General features: G+C 43.8%; 1 protein-coding gene across 4 annotated transcripts in view; it reads left to right on the forward strand.

Annotated features, from left to right (window-relative positions):
* LAMA5 (laminin subunit alpha 5) overlaps window positions 1–24,355 on the forward strand; it is a 99,423-nt gene extending 75,068 nt beyond the window's left edge. For 3 of the 4 annotated variants that reach the window (XM_075845280.1, XM_075845282.1, XM_075845283.1), the window contains 36 exons: window positions 252–466; window positions 657–757; window positions 2,175–2,355; window positions 2,598–2,741; window positions 3,378–3,529; window positions 3,620–3,730; window positions 3,876–3,987; window positions 4,462–4,635; window positions 5,354–5,550; window positions 5,643–5,759; window positions 5,840–5,994; window positions 6,070–6,211; window positions 6,367–6,469; window positions 7,103–7,216; window positions 7,698–7,877; window positions 8,101–8,243; window positions 8,539–8,724; window positions 9,246–9,382; window positions 9,704–9,857; window positions 10,340–10,473; window positions 10,944–11,103; window positions 11,515–11,643; window positions 11,732–11,886; window positions 13,783–13,915; window positions 13,998–14,141; window positions 14,621–14,751; window positions 14,944–15,111; window positions 15,536–15,674; window positions 15,778–15,929; window positions 16,143–16,332; window positions 18,324–18,476; window positions 18,569–18,725; window positions 18,978–19,108; window positions 19,186–19,282; window positions 19,371–19,490; window positions 23,861–24,355. In XM_075845280.1, the coding sequence (XP_075701395.1) occupies window positions 252–466; window positions 657–757; window positions 2,175–2,355; window positions 2,598–2,741; window positions 3,378–3,529; window positions 3,620–3,730; window positions 3,876–3,987; window positions 4,462–4,635; window positions 5,354–5,550; window positions 5,643–5,759; window positions 5,840–5,994; window positions 6,070–6,211; window positions 6,367–6,469; window positions 7,103–7,216; window positions 7,698–7,877; window positions 8,101–8,243; window positions 8,539–8,724; window positions 9,246–9,382; window positions 9,704–9,857; window positions 10,340–10,473; window positions 10,944–11,103; window positions 11,515–11,643; window positions 11,732–11,886; window positions 13,783–13,915; window positions 13,998–14,141; window positions 14,621–14,751; window positions 14,944–15,111; window positions 15,536–15,674; window positions 15,778–15,929; window positions 16,143–16,332; window positions 18,324–18,476; window positions 18,569–18,725; window positions 18,978–19,108; window positions 19,186–19,282; window positions 19,371–19,490; window positions 23,861–24,006 (5,257 nt within the window). In that variant the 3' untranslated portion in view covers window positions 24,007–24,355. The remainder of the gene's footprint in view (window positions 1–251; window positions 467–656; window positions 758–2,174; window positions 2,356–2,597; window positions 2,742–3,377; window positions 3,530–3,619; window positions 3,731–3,875; window positions 3,988–4,461; window positions 4,636–5,353; window positions 5,551–5,642; window positions 5,760–5,839; window positions 5,995–6,069; window positions 6,212–6,366; window positions 6,470–7,102; window positions 7,217–7,697; window positions 7,878–8,100; window positions 8,244–8,538; window positions 8,725–9,245; window positions 9,383–9,703; window positions 9,858–10,339; window positions 10,474–10,943; window positions 11,104–11,514; window positions 11,644–11,731; window positions 11,887–13,782; window positions 13,916–13,997; window positions 14,142–14,620; window positions 14,752–14,943; window positions 15,112–15,535; window positions 15,675–15,777; window positions 15,930–16,142; window positions 16,333–18,323; window positions 18,477–18,568; window positions 18,726–18,977; window positions 19,109–19,185; window positions 19,283–19,370; window positions 19,491–23,860) is intronic. The other variant, XM_075845281.1, reaches the window with a different exon arrangement.
* Window positions 24,356–25,315: the final 960 nt, after the last annotated feature.

Here is a 25,315-nt window from a genome sequence, read left to right on the forward strand (position 1 = left end):
GCGAGAGCACTGATACACTGTAACAAGCCATACACCTGTGCGAGCAGCACATACACAGACAGATTTTCTGCTTCTGAATAAAAACAAGAATGTTTCCATTCACCGACAGCAAGCGAGGATCTTGAAAATCCTCTAACAATCTTTGTTTAGTAAAAATATCTCAAAGTGGGGCAGATGACTGTTTTTCTGTGTGTGGTTTTGTTTCTATGTCCCAATGAAATTCAGTTTTTCGCATTTTCTGTTCTCAAAAGCTGCGCTCCTGGTTACTACGGGAACCCTATGGTCATCGGAAGCTCCTGTTTGCCCTGTAATTGTAACGGAAACACAGACGGTAACATGCTGTTCAGTGAGTGTGACCCTCTATTCGGGACATGTTCTGGCTGCATGTTTAACACGGCCGGGCCGCAGTGCGACATGTGTGCGCCGGGCTTCTATGGAGACGGAATAGCTGCCAAGAACTGCACCAGTAAGTACAATATAATGCCCGTCTGATCTTCTATGTAGGGGTAACCCTCCTTATTATGTCTAGCTGATGCAGGTGCATGGCTCGTTACAAGACAGATCACTGATACACTGTTACAACCCTGCATCTGGCTTGTGTAACACCCTGTGTGTGATTGTGGTGAAGGTGTCACAATATATAATGTTATGTTTAGGTTGTAATTGTTCTCCTTGTGGAACGGACACATGTGACCCAAGAACCGGAAGATGTCGGTGCAGACCTGGAGTGACCGGCCCAACATGCAACCGCTGTGAGGTAATGCCACGGGGATAAGTAGCATCCATTAACCGTTGTATGTCCACTATTCAGCACTATACATTGCATTACTTATCTTGTATTTATACTACATTAAAGCCTGTATTATACTCCAGAGCTGCATTCATAATTGTTATTGAAAACAGTCAGCCAGCATATCCTTATACACCAGCCTTAGCTGACTTCCCACAATGCAGTGGGACAGTGCTTGGTGTAAGGATAACACTTCCCATGATACAAATCACCAGAACAAGCTCTGTGCAGACACTGAAGAAGCAAGGAATGCTGGGAGGTTTCAGGTCTGAAGACTGCAGAATTGTAAATGCCGCTCTGGAGTATCGGAGGTCCACATACTGTTTAAAGGGAATGTGTCGCTAGAATTATTTTTTTTTTCAGTTAAACTATTATTATTTGAGTGATTACACATTGTTTTAATTTTTTTTTAATTTTTTTCACAAGTCAGGAAATATTATAAATTAGATTCTAATTTATAACATTTCCATGTGCTGGCCACTATAGGGAGCAGTTCCCAAAATTGCAGCATGGTCACTGTGGTAAGGCAACCTCATTGCTTTATGCTGCAAATTTGGAGAAGACACACTCTTTCTAGTGTCCTCACAGAATCCCCCCTCCCTTATTCTGACTAGTGCCAGGAGAAGGAGGGGGTTGAATCTTCAAACCTCCTACACTGTGTGCCGCCATTTTCTGAGCGACTGCACAGTGTAGGAGGATTAGATACAGGGCTCAGCAGACAGTATCACACGAACATACACGAACATAATACACACATCACATACACAAATATAAATTACCTGCTCCTGCCGCTGCCTCCGTTGGTCTACGCTCCTCTTCCTTGCGCCTTCGCTTCCTTGAACATGTGGCCGGAAGCCGCGGCCGGAAGTCGTCATCTTACTGTCCGGCAGCGGCTTCCGGTCCACATGAAAATGGCGCCGGATTTCGCTCTACAAACGAGCTTCGTTTTGGTCTGTGTGGGAGCGGTGCATGCGCCGTTCCCACACAGACGGCGCACGCAACTGAGAATGGAACGGCTCCCATTTGCATTCTCTATGAGGATGTATGTGCCGTATTCCATCTCTGTATGTGTCGTTAATCGACACATACAGAGATGAAAAAAAAAATGGCAGCCCCCATAGAGAAGTAAAAGTCAGAAAACATAAAAAAGTAGAACATGAAAACGCAATTTAATAAAATGTTTGAAAATATTACATTAAAAGCAAAATAATAAAAAAATAAAAATTCATGACGCCTTCCCTTTAAAGACTGCTGTATATTAGTTTAGCAAACCACTGAATGCAATCATTAGACCTAGTAGCTGTCAGTCTATCGGCGTACCTGTACCTGGTCCTTCTCTGTATTACAGTCCCACCACCTGACATTCCCTATTTATCTCTTCTAGGAGGGCTATTATGGATTTGACGGGTGCTCCGGGTGTCAGAGATGTAGCTGTGGTGAGGGCTCAACCAGTTCTAGTTGCGACCCACAAACCGGTCAATGTCAATGCCTCCCCGGTGTAACCGGTCCCCGCTGCCTGCTGTGTGCTCCTGGGTATTGGGGCTTTGGTCCTAGTGGTTGCAGAAGTAAGTGACCCCCAAGTGACTTTCCTGTGATGTTCAAGATCAGTGATCGCCAACCAGTGACTCTCCAGCTTTTGCAAAACTACAACTCCCAGCATGCCTGTCAGGGTATGCTGAAAGTTGTGGGTTTGCCACAGATGGAGAACCACAGGTAGACGACTACTGATTGAGATGCATCTCGTATGAGATTTGTGTCTAGATATCTGAATACCAGTAATTTCATTGCCACGTTTGTCCTTCCATAGAATGTCATTGTAAAGGAGGCTCATGTGACCCACGGACAGGGGAGTGTAAATGTAGCGACGGGCTGAGCGGGAAGCAGTGTGACACCTGTGCCCGACCATATGAAGTACCGGTCAGCCATGGGCAGGAAGTGATGAAGTGCGAGCGTGAGTATCATTTGCTCTCTAGGAATGTACACAAGAACATTTTATAGGTTTTCAACCAACCCCATACAGTGTGTGATGCCTGGGGGAGCCTGTTCTGAACATTGATTGAGAAATGGGCTGGTATTGTGGGTAAATGTTATTGGAAGACACTTGTTATTGACCAACCATACTAACAGGCCCATATCATCACATTAAAAATGTGAAATCCGTTTTTCAATATCTTACTTCTAACCAAAGATATGATTGATTTGATTTTGAGGCCCAAAGCTTGAAGCTGCACTACTGAGGGACCCCAGTGACCTCATATCCTCTGTCAGGTGCAGTGTTGTCATGCAGAGCTTGTGTGGATCCAAATTACCAAAGACTTGCCTACTTGGACATCAATGTATTTGGAGATTTAGATCTGCACAAGGTATTCATGACAACTGAACCTGCCAGAAATCAAAACAGGAAAAGTTGTCTAGCTCTCAGTAGTGCAGCCTCAGGCTTTGGGCCTGTAACTTCAATCAATCATATCTCTGGGTAGAAGTCAGATATTATAAATTGGTTTTCACATTTTAAATGTTCACTGAAGCCCCCTTAATCTGTATATGCCGCTTCTTGCACTGATTACGTGTTGGTTTCTGCTCCCTGCAGCTTGTGATAGTTGTGTGGTGACTTTGCTGGAGGACCTGCAACGTATGGCAGACTTTATTCCCAGCATCAGGGACCAACTCACAAACTTAAGCATCAGTTCCATTGCTTGGACTCGTCTAGGTGGCCTCAACGTCTCCATTGCAAACTTGACGGTAAGCCGGGAACATACGCTACTTTTGATTGGTAGGATTATGTATCTGATATATATTACACAATATATTGTGTATTATCGTTCTTTATAGGATCTGTGGCTCCAGTATCAAAACTCCATTAATGGTATTAAAGATAAAGCCGATGATTTGGAAGATGATAGTTTTAGTCTTGCTCAAGACTTCGATGCACTGCAGGAGAAGGTGAGTGGGGTATTCCAATCCTGCCACAAGGGGGTGCTCTAATGTACAAACCTATATAGTGGCAACTGAGTAATTAGTCTGCAAATGCTGGATGTGGCCTGCAGGATTCATGTGAGGAATCTCATCTGAGCTCTGCTTTCTCCAGGTGAATTCAACCAAAAGAAAAGCCATGAATGTACAGACCGCGACCAGGGACACCAATCAGAAGGCCATAAACCTGAAGAACAAAGTACAGTCTCTATATAATGTTTCTCTGGGTGAGAAATCTGTTGGCAACCCCAAATATAGTGTACTGTCATACAATGTATAAATAAACCTACTAAACGGTGCCTAATGATAACTGCCATAAAGTATGGTGCCCAAATACTGTGCGATAATTGCCCAGATAACACTTCCATACAATTTCCTATACATTTTTGCCACCACCATACATACTGAATATACCGTACAGTGCTTAAGTAGCGTGTTCTAGTAGCGTTTAAGTAAATGCCGCCATACAGTGACCAAACAGCTCCACACACAAAGTAATCTAATAACCATGCTACACACTGTACATAATACTCAAGATTCATGGTGGTAACAAGTGTCAGGCCGCCTGAGGCGCCCCCTTCAGTAGGAGCAGGGGATGACCACACATGTTGGCCAGCCCTAGATGCTATTGGGAATGAGTTCTTGTTTCTGCAGTGAGGGTCAGTCTATTGTCAGGATCCTAAACTTTGTCTGTTTATTAGGACTGATCAATCAGCTGAGCAAGATTGGCTCCTCAAACACCAGTAATGTCACATCCACCGAGGAGTTCAGACAGATCGTGACCGATGTGGAGAAAATGCTGAGGGAGATGAGAGACAAGGACTTCAGACACGCCAAAGACCTGGCCGGGAGAGAGCACGAAGAAGGAAAAAAACGTACGTACTGGAGAGCACTGCAAGCATGGGGCCCCCAGAGCCTGGTAGTTCCCCTTATGGTTCAAAAACTGCCATGGGATTCATGAATTGGCCCTAAAATTAGGAATATTACTGTATTATTCAGACTGTAAGTAGATGGCAGAAAATGAAAAAAAAGTCATACTAATTAAAACTTCCCTGGTGGTCTAAGGTTGTGGAGGGATTAATGTCACTAGTTCTGGTGGAAGAGTGGGTTCATGTTTTATGCCCTGGTGGTCTAGGGTAAAATAAGGGTTAATACCTGGCGGTCTAGGATATATGAGGGGTGTATATATTTTATTTCTAGATGGTCAAGGGTAAAATAAGGGATTAATACTGGTGGTTTTCTCACCTCCCGGGCTTCAGCATCGTGTCCTGTCCTTAAAGTTGTGCACGTCAGAGAGAGAAGTCCGTTCTCTCGGTGGTCGGGCACAGCAGTTTGACTTCACTTCCCAATTTATTAGGCAGTTACAAGAGCTTTTCCTTTTACAGTAGGGTTGGAAAGCTGATTTCAGCCATTCATGTGGGGGACAATCAACAATATCGGCCATAATTCGGGCTCGTGGAGTGACTCGCTAAGCTTCTTTGAGGGTTAGGAAGGAAACGCGGCCCCCGTAGTAACCATTGTGTGATAATGACGGCGACCTCTGTGTATAGAGCTGGGCTATATGTTGAAGTGATGGATAATTCTTCTTCTTAGTGCTGAGCCGGGTCAAAGCTGAGCTGCAGTCCAGTCTAAAGGACAACCAAGACCTACTGAATGAGATCAAGAAGAGACTCGATACCTACAGCTCGGAGGTGATGGACTTACGGGACGCCATGAATGAGGCCGTGAACAAAACCATCGAGACAGAAGGTCTGAACAGCCTGAACTACAACAACCTGGAGGAGAACAAGGTAAGGATGAGACGAGTAGCCATGTCACAGTTTTCCTAAATATGACGTCGTTCTCCATCTTATGCTACAACATCTATGTATTATTATTGCAGCTGAAGACCAATGACTTGAAGACACAACACAAAGAGTTGGTGGGAGCGATCAAGATGGGAGAAGATGCTCTGGCTCAGGTCTCGGAGATCTGGCAAATGATAGATGACATGAAAGAGGTAAGATGGGCGAGAAAGGGGCAGCACCTGGTCATGGGTCACCCAGGGGTAATATAATCATTGGCTTATAATGTCTTCAGGAATATGAGATGTTGGCAGCTAGACTGGATGGAGCCCGGGGCCCAATTATGGACAAAATGAAGAAGTTCTCCCCAGCAAGTAACAAGCTTTCCATCGTGGAACAGGCAGAGGAACATGCAAGACTCTTAAGTCAAGTGGCAAAGAACTTGTTTAGGTGAGAAAACCTTCTTTAAGACTAATGGATTTTTTTTGTATATAAAGTGTTGGTTACAATTTTTTATTTTTTTAGTGCCATCGGAGACTCCAATCAAGATGAGTTTATCCAGAAAGCCATCAATGCCTCCAATGCTCACTCCAGTATCATTGACGCCATAAAGCAGGCTGATAAAACTGCAAAAGATGCTAACCGAGCAGCTGTAGAGGCACATAAGGTGGGTACCGTCCTTCTATAGGAGTTACCAAACTATACGTGGGGGCTGGGAGATGCATAGTCTGAATGGGGAGCAATATAAAAGAGCTGCCCCTCTGTGGAGGGATATTACAACAGAGAAATGCGATCAGTACTGACACCGCTGGGTCTCAACAGAACATCCTATCAGAGGAGCTCGGGAAAAAAGGGAAAGAATTGAAGGACAATAGTTCAAAATTGGAGAATGGCGCAAAAACTGCACAGGATAACTTAAATGCAGGTGAGTACCTTTTTTTTTTTTTTCACTGCAAAGGTATACTTCTGGATGCTTAGCTCGAAGCATTGGGGGCATTGTACATTATCTGTGCTGGGGACCCCTCAACACTGTATGGAATGATTTGTCCATCATACCGACAATATTATGTAATTATCATGTTTCGCCACGCACTGCCCATATATTGCCATTTTCTTATGCAACAAAGTGGCCTTTGGGCACCCCAGGCACCAGGAACCTTTGCACCCCCAACAGTTACTCCACTGCTCTATGCTGAACTCCTCTTTAGTGTCAATTACATAAGAAGCTCGTGTACAGTAATCAGAACCCCCATACTGCCCTCTGTCATTGCAGCGCCACCTAGGGGCACTCCTTGACAAGTGCAGAAGAATTGCGGTTAGGCTCTGTATCTACGCCTTGGATACCACTCTGTTCTTTTACGCAGCTGTTGGATCCATGGGGTAACCTCTGCCGCTGTCATAATAAGTCGTCTTTTTGTGGATCACGGAGATAGCGATAATATGTTTAGAGTCCGTTCAGCGCCAATTTCACACGTACAGCGGAATTTCGAATGACTTGTTTTAGCAGATTGTGTCATTCGGAGTCGTGGAGAGACTTGTTGACCTCCTCTTTCCACAGATGTCCTGAAGAAGCTGCAGGAGGCGAAAAATAAGCTTCAGGACGGCAAGACTAAGAAAGAAAAGCTTCAATCTGAGCTGAGATCCGTCATGGACAAAATCAGCACGACACGAGGTAAAAATCCCTGAATGGTTTCCATCGCAACCAAATATGAGGAGCTCCTGCCGGCCAAGAGTGACTGCAAGAGCACAGCAAATAGTCCCCGTGCCACTTACCGAGCGTCCACATTTACAAAACAACTTGGTCTAGTAAAGCATAAGATCTATATATATATATATATATATATATATATATATATATATAAACATAAACACAAACTATCACACATACATAGATACATAGATAAATAGTGGATAGATAACTAAATAGATAGATAAACAGATACATGCACAGATGTACACACACACACACACATATATATATATATATATGATGTCGTAGCATTACTATAAGTGGCCTTGAGAAATATATGTTCCCATCATGCCTTTATAGGTTCGCTCCCCATAGACGTTCACCATATAACAGTGTGACCACGAGGATACATGGATTTTGAAGGCCTTGATTGCGTTTTCACAACTTCTTTGATGTCTTCCAGATAATGTTACCGATCAAATAGCGAAAGCCAAAATCAAAGCAGCGGAAGCCAACAACACGGCCACCAGGGTGCAGACCGCGCTGACCGATATCAAGAAGAACCTTGACGAGTGGAAGGATAAATATGGGAACATGAAGAACGAAGACGTGAACAAGGCTGTAGATGATGCTAAATCTACTGGTAATTCAAATAATGGGGATCCGGAACAACATGGATCAACCAACCAGCTGTCAGAGTCTCCCGTACATGGTGTAACCACTTCTGATCCACCCCGCAAAAGCGTTAACAACTCGGACCGAGCAATGCATGGCGGGTCAAGTGGGCATTTGGCGTAGTAGAACCTTTACACCTGCAAGTCATTTCTACAACTGTTTTAATGTATTTCTCTCTCTGTTTCTTTAAGTGTCTAACCTGGAAAACACCATCCCACTTCTTCTGGACAAACTGAATAAACTGGAGGACCAACAGGGACAAAACAACAGCATCTCAGACAGTATCCAGCGTATCCGACAACTGATCTCACAGGCCAGGGATGCCGCCAGCAAGGTGCGTAGATTGCGAGAGCAGAGTTGTCAAGGCTCCTCCCCCATACACATGCTTCAAATATTCAGAGGACAACTACACTGTCTGTCTATGTGGCAAAGCAGTAAGAAATCAGAAAGTAGTTCTGGCCACATTGCTGGGACATTGTCATTTCTTGCTGTAGTGTAACATTAATGGTGGCGTTCTCCTTTAACTAGAGCTGTGGTTTGATTGGCTGGGGGTGTATATTTAACATTTCAGCGATCATTAACCAGACTTTTCTCCCTCTCTTTTACCCTCATTCACTCTCCCTCTCCAGGTAAGGGTCCCGGTGAAATTTAATGGCAATTCTGCGGTTCAGCTACGTACCCCGGGGAACCTGCCTGATCTGGCAGCCCACACCTACCTCAAACTGCACATCCAGAACCCCAACCCACAAAATAAAAAGAAGCGACAAGCTGAAGCTGACCCCACGCGTTTTGTGATGTTCCTCGGACACAAGGATGTAAGGATGACACAAAATCATTGTCAACATTGTGACCACTTTAATGTTACTTTTTAGCACTTATTCACACGGTGCAGTCAAATCGCATTTTATTTTTTTTTTCCTCAATTTTCACAAAACCGCAGCATTTTGTCTGCATTGTGTGAATAGACACAAAATAAATATGAGGGGGGCAGTTAAAATTTTAGATAACTCTTTATTAATGCTTTAGACTCGGAGGAAGCTACTTTGGTGACCTAGAAATCTACTGTATAATACAGAGGGGTTGTCCATACAGTGACCATGTGACCTCATCCTATGGCCCGATCATCCAATAGGTGATCACCGGATAAGGTCATGTGACTGACGTATGTGGTTCGGGCTCCAAACTGAAGACTGCAGGGTCCTTATGAGTGATCTACTCAGGACCTGTCCGACATCTACTAGTTGATCACAATCTACTTGGCTGCCTTACTAGCCTGGAGGAGGAGACTTTGTTTCTTCCCCTTTTGATGACGGTAACTTTTTTGTGTGTTCCCCAGGGTCAGGGTGACTACCTCGGCTTGGTCTTGAGAGGTAACAGACTTCAGTGCATCTATCGTCTCGGGGATCAGGAACCAACTTACCTGTCCGCTAATGAGGACATCAAGGAGCAGTTTGTCACCGTCGTCATAGAAAGGTGAGCACATTGCATGTTGAACTTTAACTATTTATGGAAAAGTCCTTTAATCCGGCGGTAGAGACTTCACTGTGATCTTTATGAGCTGCGCAAATACATATATGTGATTGTAGGTATAAGCGTAGAGTCCGATGGTCTGGAACCTCTGGATTTTTATCCACTTCTGACCAAGAAATTTTTTTATTTTGTGCAAGTTCTTCGTGATGCGTGGAGAGGATCTGTATCATGGGGGTGTCCTGGAGGGAAGGAGAATCCTCTGTAGCTGTTTGATGTTTTCTGTCATGTCTCCCCTCTTCATCTGACCTCGTCCTCTCCTGACAGGATCCTGCAGTACGCCCAGATGTCCATCTTTGTAACCAAGGAGAATTTACATGAGTACAAAGGAGACAGCACAGCCAGCGGCGACCAGGGACTGCTAAACCTGGACCCCCGACGAGTGGTTTTCTATGTGGGAGGGTACCCTGCAGAATTCAAGGTAAAACACTCCTCTCCCTGCACTACCCCGTGATTGCCACATAGTAGCCGATTATAAGACTTGAAAACAAAAACTTCATATGGGAGCCAATCTAGAGAAATTTATCTAAATATATATATAAATCTATCCGATCTCATATCTCTCTAGCTAGCTGGATACAAAAATAGAATCCAGAAGCACGGGCTTAAATGGTTGGGGGTGCAAGACTTCGGGAACTGACCACTGTCCCTCTAGACAAAAAGCAGTAAATAGGCAGCACTCACAAGGGCTTATGGAGAAAAAAAGAGGGTACTTTATTGACCCCAAAAGTGCGACGTTTCGACTCCCACAACCTGAGCCTTCGGCAGGATCCGTAGCTGCTTTGATCTATTGTGTGATTATATATTCTAGACGTAAAACAGAATATTAGGATTATTGAATAAATTGGATCATTGACCAGAATCTCATTATTAACTGGTTATTTCTCGCTCATTATTCTCCAGCCGCCTTCAGCACTGAACTATCCGAACTTCAAGGGCTGCATTGAACTGGACACTCTGAACGAGAAACCCATCAGCCTGTACGACTTTGAGAGAACCTTCCAACTGGACACCACAAAGGATAAGCCCTGTCCCAGGTACACCGCCACCATCAATACCTCAAAGCCTCGTCACATCTTCACCTATGCCCTGTAGGGTTTTCTGTGTCGCAGTTCCAGTGTCATTATCTCATTGTAACCTCATTTTCAGGCCACATTATTAAGGCGCAGTGATGTTTACCTTTTCTTGTTTCAAGTCTTGTCCCATATAATTTATATATGATATCAAAAGAAACACTTAAAGTGAAACATATTGCTTAGTTCAAGGCCTGAGGGGGCGGAGCATGACACGGGGATTCAAAGAACACTAAAGAGAGGATTGTTGTCATGCTCCGCCCCCTCAGGCCCAGCACCAGATATAACACAGTGTATAGGTTTTGCTCAGAGAGTTCTTTTAACATTTTTTTTTTTTAACGATGACTATAAAAAGCCAAACAAAGGAACAGGGATAAATCCTTGTGCTTTGGTCACTGGTTGCCCGTGACTTATGTGATATGTTTTATTCCTAGGTCTAAATCTACAGGGGACCCCTGGCTCACAGATGGCTCTTACTTTGATGGGACAGGATATGCAGAGATTAGGCTTGAGACCCTTCCCGGCGTCAAGAGGTTTGAGATGGATGTCCGCTTGGTTTCTCACAATGGAATCATCTTTTTCCTTGGTGGAGAGGTAACTAGCCCGTCTCCAGATCACAAACTATTGAAAATACTCCATTTACATTCTGGGAGGTTTCCTCTTTACACCAGACACTATACAGTCATCTGATGTAGGAAAAACGATCCCGCAACATTAAAGGAGCTCAACTAAGTTGTAAGGGGAGTGACTGACAACAAGCTTGCTGACTGTTTCCAATAGCAACAAGCAGAATCTATGTATAAACTGTGTTATAATGGTAATCAATACACTTTACAATGTTTCTCTTGAGTTAAGTTAATTCTGTAGGTTTACCTCTGTAAACTGCCAATAACACAACCATTGTACCTAATGTCACACTCAACTCTGCTACATCTCTTAATGCACATTCATTTACTCGATTACGCGGAATTAGACCATATTGAATGTCCTATCCTCTTCTTACAGGACCAGTTTGTGTGCCTGGCAGCACAGGAGGGTCAGCTCGCTCTCTATTACAATATCGGAAGCGGAACCGAGCGAGCGAAGCCGATCGAAGCATCCCCGTTGGTTGTCAGCACCTCCACCTCTAAAGCGGTAATGGCAAAAACTCCACCTAGTGGCATGTGAGGGCTGAGCTACGATATTCAATGTGTTTCTAATGCCGTTTGTTCTTCTACCTCAGATCCAGGTGATCGTGGCCGTTATCGGTGGGAAGAAAAGGATATTTGTGCGATTTGAAAGGCTGAATGTATTTAGTGTGGAATATGATGGGGGAAGCCTGGAGTCTTCACAATACTTTTATCTCGGGGGTCTTCCATCTGAGAATATTCCAGGGGGGTGAGTTGATAGGAGTAAAGAACCTCATAGGCCTTTCTGCAGCGATTTTCTATGGCTTCTTTTTTTCTCCGCACCACAGCGCCCCCTATCTGTTATGTTTCTCTGCAGCTTACATTATATTTATGCACCCAGCATAAAAATAATGATCGTGATATGAAGATGTGGTTTTCTTGATAATTCCCTTGTTGCTTTAAGAAACTGGTTAACGAACAAGAGTCGCAAAAGTTGCGCTTCCTGAATACGTTCCAACAATCATGTGACATCAGGTGATCGCCCTCAACATGACAAAGCTACTGGGTCTTGGCCTTGTGACCCTGACTAATGTCACCCTTGAGGGCTATTTTAACGTATCTCTGTCACAGAGCAAAAATAAATCCTTGCGTTGTCCTTAGTTTATCTGTGACCGCCCCTGTGGGAGTTGTCACAGCGGCCATATTGGTTGTCACCCAGCTTTCCCAGAAACAGATATTACTAAGGAACGGCTGAATAGAATTTTTTTTATCACCTTGGCAGAAGAGGACGACTCAGGATTTTTGTAGATCCTGGTTTGAAGACCTCTGCCTCCGTGGAAATATATATAAACTAGTGCAGCTCAATGAATTAGAATATCATCAAAAAGTTAATTTATTTCAGTAATTCTATTCAAAAAGTGAAACTCATATTCTATAGATTCATTACACAGAGTGATCTATTTCCTTTTTCTTTTAATGTTGATTATGGTAACCGTTTATGAAAACCCCAAATTTAGTGTCTCAGAAAATTTTGAATATTGGGTAAAAGTTGCAGATCGTAGACTCATGGTGTGACGCTCTAATCAGCGAATCATCACAAAACACCTGCAAAGGTTTCCTAAGTCTTCACACAGACTGGTCTGCTGCTCAGTGTCCACAGTCCGGTTTTCAGATGAAAGTAAATTTTGCATTTCATTGGTAAACCTCGGTCCCAGAGTCTGGAGGAAGAGTGGAGAGGCGTCAATCCAAGTGTCTTGCGGTCCAGTGTGAGGTTTCCAGTCGGTGATGGTTTGGGGGCCGTGTCATCTGCTGGTGTTGGTCCACTGTGTTATATCAAGTCCAGAGTCAGCGCAGCGTCTAGCAGGACATTTCCCAGCACTTCTTGCTTCCCTCTGCTGACCGCTTTATGGAGATGCGGATTTCATTTTCCAGCAGGGCTCGGCACCTGCCCACACTGCCAAAAGTACCAATACCTGGTGTAATAACCGCAGAATCACTGCGCCTGATTGGCCAGCAAACTCGCCTGACCTAAACCCCATAGAGAATCTATAGGATATTGTCAAGAGGAAGATGAGACCCCAGACCCAACAATGCAGACGAGCTGAAGGCCGATATCAGAGCAACCTGGGCTTCCATAACACCTCAGCAGTGCCACAGGCTGATCGCCTCCATGCCACGCCGCATTAATAACACCTCAGCAGTGCAACAGGCTGATCACCTCCATGCCACGCCACATTGATAACCCCTCAGCAGTGCCACAGGCTGATCGCCTCCATGCCACGCCACATTGATGACACCTCAGCAGTGCCACAGGCTGATCGCCTCCATGCCACACCGCATTGATGCAGTAATTCATGCCCCGACCAAGTATTGAGGGCAGATACTGTACATACTTTTCAGTAGACCAACATTTCGGTATTAAAAGTAATTTTTGAAATTGGGCTTATATAATATTCAGATTTTCTGAGACACTAAATTTTGTGTTTTCATTAAAAGCAAAAAATGCTTTTTAACTTTTTGATTTTCTAATTCAATGAGAAGGACTAGTATGTACATACTATATATATGGGGGTCAGAAATCTGATATTTTGAGGGTCGGCACCATTGTGCTTCCTCCAGAGCCCCCAAATACTGTAAGGTTTATTATATTCTCCATTGTTCCCAGCCTGAAGGAGATTTTCCCCAGCGGAGGTTCCATCAGAGGTTGTATGAAGGGGCTCAAGGCTTTAGGGAAATACGTGGACTTAAAGAGGATGAACACGACTGGAGTGAGTTATGGCTGCACCTCTGACCTCCTGGTGAGTTCTCCATACACGATACCCTATACAGGACGCGGCTGGAGCTCCTGGTCTTCATGGCTGCTCTTCTCTGTTCCCACAGATTGCGAGGTCCGTTCAGTTTAATGGGCATGGATATTTGAAGATGAACCTGAAGAACGTACCTAACTTCCAGGATGACTTCTATGCCGGCTTTGGCTTCCAGACAAGTCAGAGTAATGGGCTGATGTATTACCATACTAATGAGGTGAGGGCTACGATTAGAAGAGTCTGACTAATGTATAATGTACAAACTATTGGGACAGACACTACAACTGCTATGAGGCCATAGAAATGGTAAATCCCATCTTGTCAGGGGACCATGAGAGGAGGGTCCCCACTTCAGGTTGCTTCTATCCCCCTTTTCCTCTGAGTTGTCATAAATCTCCCTCCATCACTACAACCATAGCAAACAAGTGATGGGGGAAATGGCCAGCGGGTGATGCCTCCTCTCTTTGGTGAGTACGGGCATCCTACCCCGGGGTGGTAAGTTGTGATGACATAAACCAGCACTAGTAGGGGCCCCATTGATGTTTTCTTCTATTAGGCTCTCTCTGCTTTATGTACACCACGGAGTACATATTACCCACAATTCCTGTTTTGTTTTTTTACATGAAGTGTCTGTTTTAACATCCCAGTCACATGGTTGTCGTTGTATTAATTCCCACGATGCTTTGCTCTCTGCAGGAAGGGCTGTGCCAGGTGGCTTTCCAGAATGGTCGCTTGTCGGTGAAGCTTCTGGCCACTCAGCTCACCTCCAAAACTCCATACTCCGATGGGTCCAGACACTACCTGTCTCTGTACAGCAATAAGAATGAGTAAGACTGAGCTGGACACGGTATTATATCGGGGGATGTGATGTGCATGCCGCTATTACTGGGGAATCACATAGAGGGATCGTAATGGAAAAATAGATTGCAAGCTCTGCTGGCAGCGGACATAAGTATATCATGAATGACATGCGAGCCATATGAGGCACTCTTACTGAGTCTACTGGTTTCATTGTGCAGGTTGCGGCTTTATGTGGATGATGAACTACAAGGGAGCGGGCGACTATCACAGGGAGGCCGGAGGAGACGACAGGATGCTCCCAGCAACAGTTTACTCCTTGGAGGGGCACCAGATAGCGCCAGCCCAACCAACTTTAGTGGCTGCATCAGCAATGTCTTTGTAAAAAGGTAAGACATGGACAAGCCTGTGTATGAAAGAGTCTGCTGCCACAATGTTTGGGGTACCCCAGCTGTGCAGAGTATTTCAGGAGGGGAGTGTCTTCATCTTGTGGTAGGCAATGACCTGTCCACCCATGTGAGTATTAATCAATGTGACAGAGGGAGAGTTGGGAGGCCACAGACTGAGGATTATATATATATATATGAAAGAACAGGGTTCCCAGCAGCACAAAGTATTTCAGGAGCATGATGCTAGATTTAATGACCTCAACTATGTAAAACCGATGGGTGAATTGTAATGTTCAATGATGTAATTGTGTTTTATCACAAGCTCCGGATATAATTGTATTATCCTGTAATAACCCCTTATATTCTGTATCGTTACTTGTTCATATTCTCACCCATGACCACCTTTATATCACTATTTCTACAGGATCACTGAACCTCAGGTGGTTCTGGATCTGCAGCAGAACGATCGTAGTGTGAACGTCACCATGAAATGTGAAGACGTCTCCGAGGAACGACCCCAAGAAATCAGAGTGCTGGTGCGGAAGGATAAACTCAAAACGAAGGTGAAGGATCGTGGAGAATGGTCTCCTCCGCGTCTTCTAGTTCGTGTCTTCATTGTCCACCGTATATATAACATCACAGTCATCCACATCTCCATTTTGGCAGGCGCGGCAGAGGAAGCTGGCACTGATGGAACTCCAACACTTGCAAAACTCCTCATGTCACGTACCCAAACCTTTAAAGGGGGCATTGAGATTTGGAGGATCGGCATCCAGCCATCTGGAATTCACCAATATCCCTGGTTCCTTCCAAAACCGGTATGTACTGTGGAAAGTTCGAGCTCCGGTACAAATTAGCTGGGTAACAATGCTTTGTGTACAGCGAGATTCTCCAGGTAGCACATGCCATACATAGTACTGATATCCTCATACATGGCAGAGGGGCCCACTCAGACATAAGGGCCCGGATGCCCCTGCACTCCCTGCTCGTGTCAGGTTTTCACCGCGTTTTGTCTTTTCCATCGTAAATAGATTCCACTTCTCCATGGCTGTTCGGCTGAACTCTTCCAATGGTCTTCTCTTCTATGCGGGTGATGAGCGTGGAGCCTCTTCTTTATCTCTCTATGTCTCCAACGCCCGATTTGTCCTCATGTTGAACGTCCGTGGAAAATCACATCGGCTGCGAAGTAAAGAAAAGTACACTGATGGGCAATGGCACACCGTAAGTTTATACCTCCAGCTGTTGTGAAACTACTACTCCCAGCATGACCAAGTCTATGTTCCTGGAGGCATGCCATCCTCATGGGTCTCGTTTTTATGGATAGATCATTCTCTTAACTCCTTCCTGATCGCCCACTGTCTTTTGGCGTCGCTGTAGAAGAGGCAGATGAGTGCTCATGCTCTAAGCAGGAGATGTAACTTGCAGCTCCTGATCTTAGAGAAGCCTCCTGAACACAGCTGGGGTCGGAAAACATTCGGACCCCAGCTGTTTAACCCTTTGATTACCGCGGTCCGTGACCGCGGCATGATCAAAGGGAATTCCCCTCTTTGATCATATCATCGGGATTCCGGTGATGTGATCAAACAAAGGGGAATCCCTCTGCAGTCATCCCTGGGGACCTACAAAGGACCCCAGTGCTGTCTGTTCCGTTTGCCTGCTGTTCGGGCACACTATGTGCTGCTCGATCAGCAGCCTGTGTCATAGTGACACAGTGTAATGTATTAGCGTACAGAAGTATGCTAATACATTACAAGTAAAAAAAAAAAAAAAGTTACAAATAAACTTATCCCTTGATGGGATTAAAAAAAAAAGTAACAAAAACAGAAAAAAAAAGTCACAAAAAGTCTTTATTTTGCATAAAATATATTTTATTGCTCCTACACTAAATAAAAACAAAAAAAACGACACATATTAGGTATCTACACGACCGTAATGACCCGAAGAATTAATCGAATGGGTTATTTAGCGTGAAAGTTGAACGGGATAAAAAATAACCAAGAAAAACTATGCAGAGAATCGCTTTTTCCTATATTCACGCTGTAAAAGAAATTTTATTACCCCCCGAACTGTGGGGAAAAAAATACTATTTCTCTTGCACAAAACAAGGCCCGTACAGCCACGTCAATGAACAAAATAAAAAAGTTATGGATGCTGAAACGCAGAGAGGCAAAAAACTGAAAAATTGGGCTGGTCATTAAAGGGAATGTGTTGCCAGAAAAACATGTTTTTTTTTTAAAAAATTAAACATTTAGTGTGTGGGTGATTAAACATTGTTTAAATTTTTTTTATTTTTTTCACGAGTCAGGAAATATTATAAATTAATTCTAATTTATAATACTACCCATTTTTGGTCACTAGATGGAGCTATTCCCAAAATTGCAGCATTGCAACAATGGGTTAAAAGCCCTCGCTCTAGTGAGCTCTCAGCATCCCCCCCCTCCTTTATCCTGGCTAGTGCCGGGATAAACGAGGGGTTTGAACGGTGTAACCTCCTACACTGTGTGTCGCCATTTTTTGAGCTAACCCACAGTGTAGTAGGTTTACATACAGTAGTAAACACACACAAACACTAACATACATTGAAATCTCTTACCTGCTCCTGCCGCCGCGGCTCCCTCCGGCCCGTCCGCTCCGTTTGCTGCCGCTGGTCCAAGTGCACAAATCCGGAAGCCGCGACCGGAAGTAGTAATATTACTGTCCGGCCGCGACTTCCGGTCCACAGGAAAATGGCGCCGGACGGCGCCAATTTCGAATTGGACTGTGTGGGAGCGGCGCATGCGCAGTTCCCACACAGACGCCGTACACGGAAGTCAATGGGACGGGAGCCGTTCGCAGTCCCTATGGGACTGTGGCTGCCGTATTCCATGTCTGTCTGTGTCGTTAATCGACACAGACAGAAATGGAAAAAAAATGGCAGCCCCCATAGGGAAGAAAAAGTGTAAAAATAAGAAAGTAAAACACAAACACACAAATGAATATAAACGTTTTTAATAAAGCACTAACATCTTTAACATATAAAAAAATAATTTGTGAGGACACTGTTCCTTTAAGGTCTTTTCAGGCCCGGTCATTAAGGGGTTAATGTGTAGCTGTAGTTATTTTGGTTATACAGCTGAATATTGATATACAGCGGCGTCTCCATGTGCACATTACGGACACCGTACCACAACGATGCTGTATCATCGGCAATAATGAAATATTTGGCTTTTTAGATTTTCTTCGGAAAGGAGAAGAACAAGCTCCGCCTGGTTATAGATGGCCTCAAGGTTCAAAGTGGGCTGCTCCCCCCAGGCTCCGTCCTATCCTTAGCAGGCCTGGTGTACATTGGCGGCGTCCCTGCTCTAAGGAACCGTCCGGACAACCTGGTGAGTGGGGAAACACAATGATAGTAGGGAACATGTTCAGCAGAGATGATGGGGGTTCTGGTGGAGACTGATTTATCTTCTCTGTGTCTCAGGACGCCACGCTGAATGGTTTCCATGGATGTCTAAGGAACCTGAAGATGGATGGGAAATCCCTAGACAACCCAACAAAAGCTGCAGGGGTCACCCCATGTTTTGAGGGCTTCACAGAACATGGGCTCTTCTTCTCGGACCGTGGATTTCTAACATTTGGTACGGAATTGTTTTGCTATAGGCAGATTGTCTGATTCTCAATTGCCATTATGAACCCGTATTCTGTGTCTGGTAGAAAAATAAGAAATGTTGGAAATGAATGTTATAGCAGTGACACCGCCTCAATGTACAGAAAGTAGTCTGGAGGGCTGAGCTGCAATACCAGACACAGCCATGTGGGGCACTGTTTCTGGGGAGAAATATATAGACATTCCCATCTCCCCCAAAACTCATAGAATCGCTTTCTTTCAGGCAACTTGATTGATGTGGGGCAGGATCTAGAGCTAAAGATAGAGGTGCGGCCGATGCACCCGTCTGGACTTATATTCCATATACACACAGAGGAGGGTTACGCCATCTCCCTGTCCTTGGCTGATAGAAAGGTAGGGATTACACCGAGTCCTCCTGGTCATTCTCTTCTATAGAGATTTGCCATCTCATTCTCTTTTCTCTTCCTCAGGTGTCAGTGGTTCTGACGGATGTAACAGGTAAACACTCCTCTACATGGGTTGATCTGCGGCAGCCTCTGTGTGATGGCCAGTGGCACACCATCGCCGGTCAGTATCTGTTACACGCTGCGGACACCTTTCGATTCTCCTGTAAGAGACTGTATACTCAAGACATTTCTTTTCTGCTCCATCACAGTCATTAAAGGAAGTAATGTGATCCAACTGGATGTGGACACTGAAGGAAACCATTTCGTGGGGGTCAGTCCGTCCTCTCACATCAGGAACTGGGGAACCCTCTATATTGGTGGAGTACCGGGTTAGTATTTGGCAGTTTGTGGTGGGTTTTGTGTTTTTATGTGGTTGTTTTTTTTTTGTGTGTGAGTACAATGCGGCTTGCGTTACGTGCGTGTTTTAGAGAATCTGCACGACTGCTAGTGTAATGTGCATGCTTATAACCGGGAGACTGAGCAAAGAACCAGGACAAGATCAAGGCCTGGGATGGGCAACAGAAAGTATGAGGGGCCCCACCCCTCTTCTTTTTTTTTTTTTTATAAGAACGGGAAGTAAAGCTCATAAAAAAAAAAATACACAGTGACTCCACCAGCAGAATAGTGAGTGTAGCTCTGGAGTATAATACAGGCTGTAACTCTGGATCAGTACAGGATAAGTAATGTATGTACACAGTGACACCACCAGCAGAATAGTGAGTGCATCTCTGGAGTATAATACAGGACCTAACTCAGGATCAATACAGGATAATTAATGTCCTGTATGTACACCTTGACTCCACCAGCAGAATAGTGAGTGCAGCTCTGGAGTATAATACAGGACGTAACTCAGGATCAATACAGGATAAGTAATGTATGTACACAGCTACTCCACCAGCGGAATAGTGAGTGTAGCTCTGGAGTATAATACAGGATATAACTCAGGATCAGTACAGGATAAGTATTGTATGTATACAGTGACTCCACCAGCAGAATAGTGAGTGTATCTCTGGAGTACAATACAGGATGTAACTCAGGATCAGTACAGGATAAGTAATGTAATGTATGTACACAGTGACTCCAGCAGAATAGTGAGTGTAGCTCTGGAGTATAATACAGGATATAACTCAGGATCAGTACAGGATAAGTAATGTATGTACACAGTGACCCCACCAGCAGAATAGTGAGTGCAGCTCTGGAGTATAATACAGGATGTAACTCAGGATCAGTACAGGATAAGTAATGTAATGTATGTACACAGTGACTGCACCAGCAGAATAGTGAGTGCATCTCTGGAGTATAATACAGGCTGTAACTCAGGATCAGTACAGGATAAGTAATGTAATATATGTACACAGTGACTCCACCAGCAGAATAGTGAGTGCAGCTCTGGAGTATAATACAGGATGTAACTCAGGATCAGTACAGGATAAGTAATGTAATGTATGTACACAGTGACTCCACCAGCAGAATAGTGAGTGCAGCTCTGGAGTATAATACAGTATGTAACTCAGGCTGAGTACAGGATAAGTAATGTATGTACACAGTGACTCCACCAGCGGAATAGTGAGTGTAGCTCTGGAGTATAATACAGGACGTAACTCGGGATCAATACAGGATAAGTAATGTAATGTATGTACACAGTGACTCCACCAGCAGAATAGTGAGTGTAGCTCTGGAGTATAATACAGGATATAACTCAGGATCAGTACAGGATAAGTATTGTATGTATACAGTGACTCCACCAGCAGAAGAGTGAGTGTAGCTCTGGAGTATAATACAGGATGTAACTCAGGATCAGTACAGGATAAGTAATGTAATGTATGTACACAGTGACTCCACCAGCAGAATAGTGAGTGTAGCTCTGGAGTATAATACAGGATATAACTCAGGATCAGTACAGGATAAGTAATGTATGTACACAGTGACTACACCAGCAGAATAGTGAGTGCAGCTCTGGAGTATAATACAGGCTGTAACTCAGGATCAGTACAGGATAAGTAATGTAATTTATGTACACAGTGACTCCACCAGCAGAATAGTGAGTGCAGCTCTGGAGTATAATACAGTATGTAACTCAGGCTGAGTACAGGATAAGTAATGTATGTACACAGTGTCTCCACCAGCAGAATAGTGAGTGCAGCTCTGGAGTATAATACAGGCTGTAACTCAGGATGAGTACAGGATAAGTAATGTAATGTATGTACACAGTGACTCCACCAGCAGAATAGTGAGTGCAGCTCTGGAGTATAATACAGGACGTAACTCAGGATCAATACAGGATAAGTAATGTATGTACACAGTGACTCCACCAGCGGAATAGTGAGTGTAGCTCTGGAGTATAATACAGGATATAACTCAGGATCAGTACAGGATAAGTAATGTATGTACACAGTGACTCCACCAGCAGAATAGTGAGTGTAGCTCTGGAGTATAATACAGGCTGTATCTCAGGATCAGTACAGGATAAGTAATGTATGTACACAGTGACTCCACCATCAGAATAGTGAATGCAGCTCTGGAGTATAATACAGGATGTAACTCAGGATCAGTACAGGATAAGTAATGTAATGTATGTACACAGTGACTGCACCAGCAGAATAGTGAGTGCATCTCTGGAGTATAATACAGGCTGTAACTCAGGATCAGTACAGGATAAGTAATGTATGTACACAGTGACTGCACCAGCAGAATAGTGAGTGCATCTCTGGAGTATAATACAGGATGTAACTCCGGATCAGTACAGGATAAGTAATGTAATGTATGTACACAGTGACTCCACCATCAGAATAGTGAGTGCAGCTCTGGAGTATACTTATCCTGTACTGATCCTGAGTTACATCCTGTATTATACTCCAGAGCTGCACTCACTATTCTGCTGGTGGAGTCACTGTGTACATACATTACATTACTTATCCTGTACTGATCCTGAGTTACATCCTGTATTAATGTAATGTATGTACACAGTGACTCCACCAGCAGAATAGTGAGTGCATCTCTGGAGTATAATACAGGACGTAACTCAGGATCAGTACAGGATAAGTAATGTAATGTATGTACACAGTGACTCTACCAGCAGAATAGTGAGTGCAGCTCTGGAGTATAATACAGGCTGTAACTCAGGATCAGTACAGGATAAGTAATGTATGTACACAGTGACTGCACCAGCAGAATAGTGAGTGCATCTCTGGAGTATAATACAGGATGTAACTCAGGATCAGTACAGGATAAGTAATGTAATGTATGTACACAGTGACCACCAGCAGAATAGTGAGTGCATCTCTGGAGTATAATACAGGACGTAACTCAGGATCAGTACAGGATAAGTAATGTAATTTATGTACACAGTGACTCCACCAGCAGAATAGTGAGTGCATCTCTGGAGTATAATACAGGACGTAACTCAGGATCAGTACAGGATAAGTAATGTAATGTATGTACACAGTGACTCCACCAGCAGAATAGTGAGTGCATCTCTGGAGTATAATACAGGCTGTAACTCAGGATCAGTACAGGATAAGTAATGTCCTGTATGTACACAGTGACTGCACCAGCAGAATAGTGAGTGCAGCTCTGGAGTATAATACAGGATGTAACTCAGGATCAGTACAGGATAAGTAATGTAATGTATGTACACAGTGACTCCACCAGCAGAATAGTGAGTGTAGCTCTGGAGTATAATACAGGAAATAACTCAGGATCAGTACAGGATAAGTAATGTATGTACACAGTGACTACTTTTTATATAGATTACATCTATAGATAAGCAAAAAATATGGTGTTAGAAGGTACACTTTAATTTTTGAAGTTTTACACTAAATGCTTAGTTTACTTCTTATATTTTTGGGAAACATGTATTATTCTTTTAAAAGCTGGAGTTGAAATAAAGCTATACAGGGTTGTGTGTGTTTTCTTCTGCCTTGGTGCTATGACTCTGCACTGGATATCAGTGACGGAGTCCAATGGAAAGCTACACCCTACAGTAGAGCGAGTGGATGTTACCAAGACCACAGCATGATTGTAGTCCTATGACACCAGAACTAGTCACTTTCACAGCATAAGGGGAGGGGGAGCGAGGGCTGAACCATTCTGTATTCTACTGGTTTACTTCAGGGAAGGATAAATCGCCTCATCCTGTTCGTTATTACTTGTACACTATATGTCGTCTATAGTTTCATTCAATTCCCTTAATAAGTGTCCTATGTTGGTCACAGATTGGTATGAATACAGAGCAGGTATACAGTGTCAGAGTAATCATTTCTGTATAAAGACTGATCGAAGTGTGGGATTGAGTACAGAGCCTTATTAATGACCTCTCTTGTGAACGGCAGCTGACGCCTCAATGACCGAGGACGGGTGAAAACTGGATAAGACTTCATCTACAAAATTTGCAGTCCTATTAAAAAAATTATTGCAACATCAATCTTGACCAAATAGGTTTGGGAAGGATAGAACATATTCACTGATTTGAAATGAAGTGCACTGATTTTTACACGGATTTTTACGGAATTGGGTAATAATGCATTGATTTGAAATATAAACAATATAAATGGGGCTTTAAACCAAACTAACTGGCAGACTCCACATGAATTAAATGTTATTCAGCTCCAGTAGCCGCAGTTCTCGTGTGCAGCTGCTGTTGTTATGGAACCTCTTTTACTGAAACTTTATTAATGATTGTGTTTTCTTTGCTTTATAGCAGAAGAGAATCCAATTGCAGAGCACCAATTTTCTCCTTACCAGGGGTGCATGAAGAACCTCATCATCAATAGGAAGGTCATTGACATCTCCAACACAGGAATTTTCTCGGGATCAGCCGGGATCAACATCTGTCCAACTCTTTAATTGCAAAGCAGGAGACGTACAGATCCTGACCGGAGACTGCTGATCTAAAGGGCAGAGACCACTAAACTGTGCCAGTAGTGGGGAAGTGTTAGGTCATGTTACAAGGTGACTAACATCTAACCCAGAAACATGGTGCTTCTCTCAAGGTTACTTCACCTTTCTATTTCTGCAGACTTTCCATCCCCTCACATGTTTTACCCAACAAATGTACATTTAATTTAGTTTGGAATACAAACTACCCATGAAAACCTTGAATACTTGCGGGAATGCAAAAGATGCTACAACGCTTTCCCTGTGTTTGAGAAGAAAAATGTTACAGCAGTATATTAAATAATTGGCATTGTAAGGATCCAGCTGTGGTATAATCAAGGCCGACTTGTCACTGCAAGGAAATTCCTGCCATTGATCTGTGAATAAACGACCCTGGAGCAGAGTGCCCACAGGCGGCACAAGTCAGCCATGTACAGGTGCTTTAATTAGTGAAGTACTTTGTGCCTTTGGCCCCAATCCACCTCAATTACACGTCTGCGGCAGCGTAAAACCTGACGCCACAGAAGGTCTGAACCAATAATACAACCTGTTTGTTTAGTTTTACTTAAGTTGGCAAAAAAGTTTCTGCTACTGAAATTGACAGTAGTTTTGCTAGGGAACTATTAATGCATAAAAAGGGGGCAATGCAAAAAAATATGCAATTTGCTTTATAATTAAAGTAAAACTGCTGACTGTACAAATACAGAAATAATGGTGGCAGCGAGTGCGTGGCTGCAGCACAAGCACTCAGAAGAAATGTCTCTCTGCATGTCATCTGCTGAGGGGTGACAGGAGGGCAGTAGGATGGCATCTAGAACTAGATTAAGACAGATTTAATTGCCCTCATGTTCTCCATTTCAGATGAGGGAAAATGCAGCTGTATGGTGCTCCACTTACATTTTAGGTGTTTTTTTTTTTTTTAAGGAACCTGTATACTTACCATTAACTCTATGCTAGATCACCTCCTGCAACACCCTACGCTGAGAAAATTATAGGAATAAAATAACCATCAGATAGAAACTCCTATACAGATATTTATTATATTGTCCCTTCTTGTGGTAGAATAGTCTTACCGCTTGCCTGAGTTGTTGTTGTCGTTGTCTACCCGTGTTCGTACTGTAAATGGTCTCTTAGTGTTATCCTGCTCCCAGTGTTCCCGTATCCGGTTGCTGTGTTTGTTCCTGAGCCTATTGTTTGAGTCGTGTGTGTATCATCTGCCACGTCTGGTATCCTCTCCCACACCAAGAACCATCTGTGCCAGTCTCTGCTACACCTCGTG

The sequence above is a fragment of the Rhinoderma darwinii genome, chromosome 13 (assembly GCF_050947455.1).
Source record: "Rhinoderma darwinii isolate aRhiDar2 chromosome 13, aRhiDar2.hap1, whole genome shotgun sequence".
Classification (NCBI taxonomy): Eukaryota; Metazoa; Chordata; class Amphibia; order Anura; family Rhinodermatidae; genus Rhinoderma; species Rhinoderma darwinii.